General features: G+C 35.9%; 1 protein-coding gene across 1 annotated transcript; it reads left to right on the forward strand.

The window, feature by feature from the left end:
* The first annotated feature begins 1,296 nt into the window (after positions 1-1,296).
* Positions 1,297-10,893, forward strand: LOC110930279. Its single transcript, XM_035987632.1, has 5 exons — positions 1,297-1,400; positions 8,034-8,340; positions 8,537-8,579; positions 10,519-10,667; positions 10,768-10,893. The coding sequence occupies exons 2-4, from the start codon at positions 8,095-8,097 to the stop codon at positions 10,650-10,652; spliced, it is 423 nt and encodes a 140-aa protein (XP_035843525.1). The 5' UTR covers positions 1,297-1,400; positions 8,034-8,094; the 3' UTR covers positions 10,653-10,667; positions 10,768-10,893.
* Positions 10,894-11,164: the final 271 nt, after the last annotated feature.

The following is an 11,164-nucleotide window of genomic DNA, read 5'->3' on the forward strand; positions in this document are numbered from 1 at the left end:
AAATATTAACTAGGTTAGGCCTAAAGGATATAACGTGCAAGATTTGAAATCATAAAATACAAAAACTCGTCAATTTAAAAGACAAAGGACACCGCTTGAAAAGTGATATAAAGATAAAGGACAAAATTTGAAATTCACTCTTTTTTTTATATAAAATCGAATACGCAACTTTATTTAATTTTTTTTTTCACGCAAATCTTGGATAAACTTAGTTATAAAAAGGTTTTATTCAAAATAGTATTGTGACTAACTGAATCAATACCTACATTGGTACCACAATAGCTAATATTAGAACTGGCACCGACATTTGTTTTGATGGTTTTCAATGAAATACACATTCCTTTAAAATTATCTATGACTTTAAACCAAATGCCAACCAATACCGACCAGATTCTCCTATGTAATAAACCGAAACGATACAAGACTTGCTTCTTGCGACATCACACGGTCAAATCTTGTTACTATTTGTACCAGGGATGAGCGTGGTGCGGTTCGGTTCGGTTATTGCCTAAAACCGAAACCATAACCGCACACTTCGGTTATCAAAAGTCATAACCGTTTGGTTTCGGAATGTAGTTGCGGTTAGTTGGTTATTCGCATCAAAAGTCATAACCGTTTGGTTTCGGTCAATGCGGTTGCGGTTAGTTGGTTATTCATGGTTAATTCGGTCTCGATTCGGTTAATTGAAACAAGTCAACATACAATTTACACATAATCAAACAAATCAACATACAAAATTATTATAAAAAAGGTTAAATAAGTTAGTTTATACTCATTGTTACCAATAAACATAACTGTGACACGTTCCGATATGAACTAAATTGTTGATTTCATACCTTGTTTCTTAATTTACAAGGAACTAGTTATTTGATGTCCCAAATCATAGTAATTAGTAAATTTATAAATGGGCCAATGAGCTTGGATCATAACTAAAACACTTAAACAGTTTAGGGATGAGTATTTGGTATCGGGTACTGGTCTGCATCGGTACCGAACCGTACCGGGTGTATTCGGTACCAATACCCACTTTCCTCGTTTTTTGATACCAGTATGATACCAGTATTTACGGGTAAAACATCGGTAAGTACCAGTATCGTACCGTACCGGTAACGGTACCGAACCGATGTATTCGTTACCGGTACCCATTTTTTTCGTTTTTCGGTACCGAACGAGTACCGTATTTATCCCTAAAACACTTGACTTAAATATATATGAATTTGGCCATCATTAAACACTTAAAAACCTGTGAATTCGTCTGTCTAAAACATTTGGTTCGGTTCGATTATTTATGGTTACGGAAAAAAAATAACCATAATCGAATCGCAACACTCGGTTATCAAAAATTTAAAAAACCGTCTCATCGGTGTTTCGGTTCGGTTATTGTACGATTAATTCGGTTTTATACTCACAGGGCCGGCTCAATGTTTGTAGAGGCCTAAAGCAAACAATAAAATTGAGGCCTTTTTATCGGTTACCTTCGGGGTTGAGCAAAATTTAAAGTGTACCCGATAACCCTTCTATTTGAATAACATATAAAAATGATATGGTATTTATATCATATATACATACACATAATATATTATTTAACTTCCGTTTCATACTACATTATAGATCACTCAAGCATGGTTCTTTTTTAAGGCTACACGGTATGGGGGTCGGCCCCGGCCCGTCGCGGGTCGGCGACGGTCCAAACACCGTGCCGCCCCCTACCGTCCCCGTCCTGAGCGTCCAAAAGTAGACGTTGGCGACGATGCAATAAATGTGGGCCCCCCACTTTTGACCGTTTGAATTTTAATAAAAAAAAAAAAACCCAACGGCTATTTTTTTAAAATACACCCATTTCACTTCCATTTTTATAAATACTCACTTCTTTAACCCCAATTTTCACAACTTTTCACCCACTACCACCCCATCTCTCTCACATTTTATAAACCACTTTTCCCTTTTTATAAAAAGTCATCATATTTTGTATCATTTTTTACCCGCTTCCACCCCATCTCTCGCTAAAAAATTATCATGGCTTCACCCGTTTCTTCCATTTCTTCAATTTCTTCTATGTCTTCATCGTCTTCGTCCGAGTGGTATTCATCATCTTCGGAAGAGGATGTTATTATGCACAACATGATTATGAACGCGGCTCAGGTGTTCATGTCGGCCGCTGAAGGGTCGTCCCAACCGCTAACCAGACGAGCAAAATATAATCGAGACCAAGAAGGTATTTTAATTTTTTTTCCTTATGTTTTATGTAGATTTTAAAATGTATGTTTTAATTAGCTTCATTTATTTTTTGTTCTAAATTTATAGCCGGCCACGATAAACTAGTAGCCGATTATTTTGCCGACGAACCCGTGTACCCAGCCGAGATTTTTCGACGTCGTTTCCGCATGAGTCGTCAACTGTTCTTACGTATTGCAGGCGACATGGCCCAGTCTGATCCGTTTTTTACATTGCGAAACGATGCTAGAGGGCAAAGGGGGTTCAGCAATTTACAAAAATGTACGTCGGCCATTCGCCAACTTGCGTACGGTTACGCACCAGATGCATTAGACGAGTACATTAGGATGTCTGACAGAACCGCACGTCGATGTTTGTACAAGTTTTGCCAATGGGTTGTCAAATTGTATAGCAAGCGATATCTGCGGAAACCGAACGCAAACGACGTACAAAAATTATATCAGGCACACGAACAGAGACATGGTTTCCCAGGAATGCTCGGGAGCATTGATTGCATGCACTGGCAGTGGCAGAGCTGCTCGGTTGCATGGCAAGGTCAGTATACTAGGGGAGATCTGTCACACCCTGCTAGTAGCAGAAGCGTATTGTGTATGACGTAAGAAAGGTAATCATTGCATCCAAATGTTTTAACAACATGAACCAACAACGATGCCATAGATATATAACTTCCAACGAATATTTACATATTTTCCCAAAAGTAGTTTCAAGTACCATACATGTTCACAACCTTAGACGTAACATAGTTATCAGTTTGTTTTACACATCACAAAAGATAGTTTTAACATAAAACTTAGTAAGGCTTTGTTTCCAATATACCCATACGAAGTTGGGATATAGAATACAAACCCTTCAAAAGTGGCAATCGTTGTCATTTGTTTTCCCGAATCCCATAGTGAATCACCGGCTCAAGACCTTTTTCCTGAAATACATGTAGTTTTAAAAAGTCAACAAAAAGTTGAGCGAGTTCATGCAGTATTTGTTATCATATGAAATCTCGTAAATGTTATCTTGTAATCATGGTATGTTCTGATTCATTCATGGAGTCTGTTAAGGATCTATCAGTGGGTAGCGAGCCCCTGACATAATGTACCATAAGTAAATAACCAAACCGAGAACACTTTGTCATCATTTGGGATCACAAAAGCACTCCAGGGTATACCAACCAGGAGTGGGGCGTGCCTCAAGCCCAATAGATCTACACCTTTTGCACCTTGGTCACTAAGTGATTAATGGTTACTAATGTTATCTCCCTACTTATGCACATTGATCATGTTATCTACTACTCCGTAACTAACATACCAATAGTTTTAGCATGTATTTCCCCTCGATGTTTTTGAAAACAAAACATTGAAAACGGTGAAAGGAGGGACATGAACTCACAAGTTTGCGTTCCGTGTATTATGATATCGAAGTGAGCGTCCGTACGTGTCAATAACCTACATGTGTACTAATCTCGTTAGACACTAGGTCTTTCGGACCTCGTACAAGTTGTTCATCTTGAATTCTTTATTATGTTCTCATTTGTTATCTTTGGAACAACTTTGTATTTTAGAGCGTTGATAGTTTACTCGCTCGATTGTTATGTATATACACATATTCTATACATATTGAATTCATAAGCGTATTCATGTATTCTTTGTGTACTGACCTATGTGTGATCGGCTTCTTTCTTCACACGTTCTCGTGCAGTGCACGCATGTCACTGAGCCTTTGCTCATGTCATTGGGCCGAGCCCATGTCATTGGGCCGAGCCCATCTCATTGGGCCGAGCCCATGTCATCTATGTTATTTTAGACTCGACTTTGTAGTAACTTGTTCACGATGTCGATACGCCCAATTTGTCATCATCAAGTGTTATGTATTTCCGTTTCGACCATTCTATTTAATTGTCCGATTTTACTAGCATTTCTTGGACCATGTAGGAACATGTATGTATATTTATTTTGATCACCCTATAGGAATCTAATACATACACATATATAGCACACATCACATGCACTTAGCAAGTTTTCAAAAATATATAATTTTTCTTACCAAAAATTATATTTACACATTGTTATATTTTTACCCATTTATTTTTGTAAAAATATAAGTTTAAGTTCATAATAACTTCTTGAATATTTAAACCTTAAATATTCCCATCAAAGTTTCCATAATGACGTTTAAGACCACTAATCGCGTTTAACCTTGTTAATCACCCTTTAATCCCCTCTTTAATCGCGATTAGATTTTTTTAGAAAATTCGCCATAGTTTCCCCTAAAACTATGACGTTTCCCACGTTATAAAAACGCGTTTAAACCATGTTTAAACCATAATCATAATCAATTTCCAAATCAAGTTTCATTACCCCAATTTTACATGCATGATATCATACATTTTAACCCTCATTTCCATGAACTTTATAAGTGTATTTTTAACCACTTGTTTATAACAAATAATCTTTACATTTTTACTAGACTTTTAAATACATCATTTTTGTCATAAGGTCAAATCAAGTTTTCCCACTTTAACCCCATGATTACTAGACTTTTTATGGTGATATTTCATAATAATCAAGTTATTAAACTTCACTTGTAGGAACAAAGCTTAATAAACTTTCAAAATTTAGTGTTAAATCCATTTAAACACTTGTTTCTTTATGTAATCAAAAAAAATATATATTTAGTTCATGAAAGTGAGGATGACGATCTTTCAAGATTTAAACATATCCATGTTTAAGTCACATTTTTATGTTCATCATGGTAAGATGAACACAAGTCTTGAATACTACAAGAATCTACTCACAAGATCATCATAAACATAGACTTTAAATCACTAATATTAACAAGATCAACATAAATAACAAGATCACACAAACTAACTACACTAATCAACACATAATAATACATAATATAGTTAGATTTAGTGTTTATTAGCTTTGAGATTAAGGTTTTTGTTTGTGTTTAACCTTAAATTCAAGATCATCAACTTGTACTTTTGAGATTAACTAGTAATAAGAAGCATAAATATGGTGTTTAGAAGTCTTACAACTTTGCACAAGCCAAAATAAGAAAATTAGAAGAAGATTAAGCCTCCAAGAAAGCTCCTAATGATGATCCATGCTTGTTACTAGCTTAGATGATCTTGAAATGGTTTAAACTAGGCTAAAATATGCTATTTAGGAAGTGAAAAAGGGTGGTATTCTTGGATGTCTATGAGCCGTGAGTGGAGGAGCAAACAAGATGGTTTGTTTGTTTTTTTTTTTTTAATGAGAAGTGTTGTAAAGAATGGTAGTAAAGAATGGTATAAAGGGTTTAGTCAACAACAACTTTCATGCATCCATACTTGAAATCTTTGCACCATTTCTAAATTAATGTAGATGATTGAAATGGGGGTATGGCCGATGGGTGTACAAGTATGGTGATTAGATTGTTTTTTTTTTTTAAATAAAACATGTGATGATAAATATAACTTGAAGATATTTTAGTAATTAAATTAATTGGGGTATTTAGGGTGTTTATGATAGTTTAGAGTTGTAAACAAACTCTAATTAGTTTACTAGTTTAGTGGATATAAGTTTTGAATGGTAAAAATACCACTAGTTCGCTCGCCGGTTCGATATCGGGTGATATACAAAAGTTGTAATGTAATACCGGGAGCTATGGTTTTAATTTTCCATCGACACTATAGCATTTATTCAAGGCGTTTACGACGCCAAAATACGGTTAACTAGCTCGCTAGACTAGTGTAAGTTGTATTTTGATATCTTAAATACTTTCCGTTTAGGCGTCGGCTAGTTAATGGCACTTTCATTTCGTACCGACGAAAGTTTGCCGCAAGTTGTCATCCCGCAACCAAATGATGTATGAAGTGATTTCAAGTTCCAACTTAAGCTTAACTAGTTCACTAGCTTCTTCGTTTGGTTGTTTTGATGTCGCAAATAGCGCTTACTAGCTCGTCGGTTCGCTAACGGACTAGTTTAGTGCATAGCGATATAACATCGGAAGCTTATGATTTTGGTCATCCTATTGATATCCTTAAAATGTTTTAGCGTGTTTTTCATCAAGTGACATAATTCCGAAGTCCCGGAAATGCTAAATTATGGTTTCGGACGAGTTAAAATGTCATATTTTTGGCCGAAACGGTCATTTTTGCAATTAGGGCGTCATACTGGAAGGTCTTGTATCTTTGCAAGATATGCTTTCGTATTATTGTTTTCTTATTATAATGGACTCAGTTATGTTATCCGTGTGTCGTTTTTCAGTGTTTCGTTCTGTTTTCACGGTTTTGCTGGCATGAATAGTGTAACCATGAATAGTGCATGCATCACTTTTTACCAACACTTTTAGGACATTGTTTGACTGGTTTCGAAATATGACGAAAACCAGCATATGTTTTAGATTTGTTTTCTTGTCCTTACACTGATATCCAGTATACGACACAGTTACGTAATTAAATTACGCTAAATGCATGAGATTTAGAAATATAAATAGTGATTAGATTGTACGGAATTACCAGTTATTTTCCAGTTGTCACAAGATCAGGGACATCCGACTATCATTCTAGAGGCTATTGCGTCACAGGATCTCTGGATATGGCATGCTTTTTTTAGTCTACCCGGGTCACTCAACGACCTCAACATCATATACTAGTCCCAGATTTTTGATGATGTAGTGGCGGGTACAGGTCCAGACACAAGCTTTACGGTTTCAGGGGTGGAGTACAGGCGAGGTTACTACCTAGCCGATGGGATATACCCAACGTACTCGACAATTGTTAAAACTGTCCCGCACCCGACCGACGACAAAAGGAAAAAAATTGCAAAGTTTCAGGAGGGCGCAAGAAAAGATATTGAACGGGCTTTTGGTGTTCTACAAAAAAAATGGCACATCATTTCTATTCCAGCACGTTCGCAAACACCAAGGAGGTTACGACACATTATGTACGCTTGTATCATCCTTCATAACATGATCATTGAAGACGAAGGGAGAGCGATATGCGATTACGACGAAAACGCGTCTACTGGAAATTCTGTTCCAGTTAGTGAGGAAGAACAAGATTTGAACGCCTTCGCTCTACGTAACGAGTACACACATCACAACCTACAAGCGGACTTGGTGGAGCATATTTGGAACAACGCTGAAAACGAACCCGCCCACCACATTGAAGACGACGACTAGTAGCTTATTTTAGTATGTTAGGATATTTTTACGTTTTTTTTTTTAACTTTAGGTTTTTAAGTTTATGTTTTTTTTAGTTTATTTTTTTTAAGTTTAATTTTTTTTTATGTTTATGTAATGTTTTATAATATTAATTAAAATATTTTATTACTTTATTTGTTAAATGTTTAAAAAAAGATGGAGATTTAAAATAAAAAAAATATAAAAGTGGTGGAGGATGATGACTAGGACCATCCTCCCATGCCCCCTAGTTTTGGAGGATGATCCATCCTTGGGAGGACTATGATGTGGCGCCTACGTGGCGGATCATCCTCCAAGGATGGTCCATCACCATACCATGTAGTCTAAGGATAAAAAACTAAATTTTTAATATTCACATTCTCAATGTTTATCTTCCCCATCATCTCTAACTTTTCTTACCCAAAAAAAAAAAAAAAAAAACACAGAACTGAAAATTAATCTTGTTCCTTCTATTTTAGAATTTTCTTCTCATCTCTCTTTAGAAATATATATTATATCATCATGTATATATTTATTTACTTATGAAAATGAATAATACTAGCTTTCTAAAATTGGGGCTTTCAAAATGTGAGGCCTAAAGCAAAAACCTCATTTCACTTATGCTTGAGCCGGGCCTGTATACTCAACCGACAATTGTACAAACTGAAGGGGGGGCTTGAAATCGCCGAACTAGCGGCAATGATGGCGAGCAGATCAGTAGGTAATTCATGGAAGCAATTATCTTTCAACTTAATCAAACGAAGCTTTAGCACATCTTCAAACCCTAGCACAGCAGCAACAGTGTCGAAATGTAAGAGAAAGAAGAAGAAGAAGAACCTGTTCGAGGTGGCTGAGTTTCTTCCGAATTGGGGGATTGGTTATCAAATGGCTAAAACTCACTGGTCGGGTGTTGCTTATCAGATCACCAAGATTAATCTCTACAAAGTCTCTCTCTCTCTCTTCTTTCAAATCATCATCACCATCTTTTATTTATTTATTTATTGTGTGTGTGTTTTTTGGTTTTAGGGTTTTATAGGGTTACCATGCTATTTTAATCCTGCAGAAATGACATTTCAAATCAGACATTTATTATCTGTTTTTGCATTTCCTGATTCATTGACGTTGGTGATTGTTTTTACAGGATGGCAAGCATGGGAAGGCTTGGGGGATTGTTCACAAAGATGGTGAGTCGTCTGATTTCTCTTTATTTTAGTTTGCATTAGGTAAAATTGAAATATGAGTGGACCAATAATTAAGGAAAAGGTAATATGCTTGGTTTTCAAATGGGCGCATCACATGATGGGTATGTTTGGCAAAAGTAACCGGTGGCTACTCTAGAAGCTGATAGCTGGTGGCTGGTAGTTGTAGCTGGTAGCTAGTAGCTGTAGCTTTTTAGATATATTTGGTGTTTGGCAGAGTAGTTGGAGCTTTTAATAAAATGTATAAAATGACCAAAATAGACATAACTAAAAATTTAAAAAGTTTGTGTATTAAAAATTTCATTATCTTTAGAGGTTAAAATAGTCATTTTTTCCCTAAAAGCTTGTAGCTCCTAAACGCTACTAGTAGGAGCGTGCAACCAAAAGCTTCAAGCTCCTTCAACCAAACAAGGATTTTTATTGAGTTTGAGTTTTTTCTAAAAAACTTAAAGCTAGAAGCTCCATGCCAAACATACCCGATGTTGTATGATGCGGTACCTTATGCGATTCTATTTGAATAAATCTGACCATTGATTTAGCAATGAGTTCGAGTATTTGAACAAATTAGACTCATATGGTGAGAATATCTTATTTTTAGTGCTCAAAAGTTAACAAGCTAAAATATCATCTATAAACAAACGAACGCCTAACGCCACCCTCTTTATAAATCCACGGTAGTATGATCTTATTAGCAAATGAGGCTGGTTAATGCTTGCAGTTTTATCAACTTTAAGATTAGGTTAGAATTTGTAGGCTATGCAAGTTTGTATGTGGTGAATTTGTTCTTTTTCAGGGCTTTTAAATTGCTGTTTAAGTCGATGAAAGAAATTATGTAAACGATTTATACATTAGATATGTACTGAAATAGATACTTAAGGTCAAGTTTTATTTTATACTTACTTAAGATTGTTGGTATGAGTCTCATCCATCAAGATATGTTTTTCTCCCCTTCTTTCTAACTTTTTAGCATAACTATTAGTTTAAAAGTAGATTCTAATGCAAAATAAATTTAACCGTTACTGACTTAAGGGCTGTTTGTTTACCTCTTAATGAGGCTCTTAAGGGTTCAGACCTCACCTCTTACTGGTTCAACACTTAATGGGTTAGACTGTTTGTTTCGCGAGCAAATGTCTGAACGGTTCAGAAATTTGCCTCTGAATGGTTAAGAATTATACAGAGTCTGAATGGTTAAGACCTCTAATCTGAATTGGTCAGACATTTGCCTCTGAACGGTTAAGCATTATACTGGCTCTTAATGGTTCAGACCTCTTACTGGTTCAGCACTTAATGATTCAGACCTCTTACTGGTTCAGCACTTAACCATTCAGAAGTTGCCAAACAGCCCCTTACTGTACTTTCACGTTATCTGACCCAAACAAAAGGGTTATCAGATGTTTAAACTCTCTTCCTCATATCAATTAGATCAACTTTGTAGAATTCTAGTCAAGTAGTTTGGAGAAGAAAAATTTGACAGAAAAAATCTTAAAAACCTGAATTGTTGTTGGTGGGTTATGTTAAGTAATTCGTTTTAAAGTTGGTTAAAAGTAATTTATCTAATATGAGTATCAGAGTATGAGAGTATAGGAATGTGGTGCGAAAGCTTCTTGTCTGAGTTGTAATTGAAAATAAATGGTCAAAGAAAGCTCGGTGAGAAAGCATACTATAAAATTTATAAATTCTGACTTTTAGGTCAACCTAGGTCTTTTCGTGATCAAAATGTTATGAATTTTGGGTTCATTTTCATTACACAAAAGCTTCCACTCAGTAAAATTTGTTACAAAGTACTTGCTACGTTTCTGTTATGTGAAATCGAACAACTTGTATCAAAATTGACACATAAGATTAGTTTGATTTTGACCTTACAAGTATTATTGGGAATACTCGTGTTAAGTGTCTAACCACTCTAATGTTTATGATGGTGTAGGTGTACCGGCTGCTGATGCTCCAAAGAAAATTAGCGGGGTTCACAAACGTTGTTGGAAGTACATTCCTAACTCAAACAAAACCGAACAAGTCACATCTCCACCACAACCCGAACCAGAAGTTCAAGCCACATGAAAAATTACTCATATGGTTAGATGCGATTGAAAACTTTCATCTGTTGAAAATATACCCTCACTTTTTAAAATTTTGCTAGTAATTTGATGTGATCTCACAAAGAGTCTGATGATAGGATGGCGAGGGACTGGTGGTTGACTTTACTTGTATGTGCAACGATGGGAATGTGGAAACTGAGTGAAGAAATGATCTCTTAACCTGAAGCAAAATAAATCCTTTTTAATGATTTAGTTTTATCTTAGATTTTTTTTTTTTTTTTTTTGTGCTTAATTTTTTTTTTTTTCATTAATTAATTAGTTGAATATAAACAACTGGCCGAGTTACATCAATATCGCAGGTAAGCGAGCAACAAGCTGCGCCGCTACCCCCTTCTGAATAGCAAACCCTAGCCTATTAAAGACAAACCCCTGCCCCCCTGTTGATGAGCAACTGCTGTGGACAACCTTTTGGACCCTAGTCAACAAACGGATAGCTTCTGGAGCTAGGGAGCCAAAGGTGTCGAAGGCGAAGGG

This window comes from Helianthus annuus, chromosome 3 (genome assembly GCF_002127325.2).
Source record: "Helianthus annuus cultivar XRQ/B chromosome 3, HanXRQr2.0-SUNRISE, whole genome shotgun sequence".
NCBI classification, from domain to species: Eukaryota; Viridiplantae; Streptophyta; class Magnoliopsida; order Asterales; family Asteraceae; genus Helianthus; species Helianthus annuus.

What these genes read in the sequence shown, in the direction of transcription:
- LOC110930279 (XM_035987632.1), top strand. Translation starts at nt 8,095, where the DNA reads ATGATGGCGAGCAGATCAGTAGGTAATTCATGGAAGCAATTATCTTTC. An exon ending in CCAAGATTAATCTCTACAAA is followed by an intron (nt 8,341 to 8,536) that starts GTCTCTCTCTCT and finishes TTGTTTTTACAG; the next exon opens with GATGGCAAGCATGGGAAGGC. An exon ending in GGGGATTGTTCACAAAGATG is followed by an intron (nt 8,580 to 10,518) that starts GTGAGTCGTCTG and finishes ATGATGGTGTAG; the next exon opens with GTGTACCGGCTGCTGATGCT.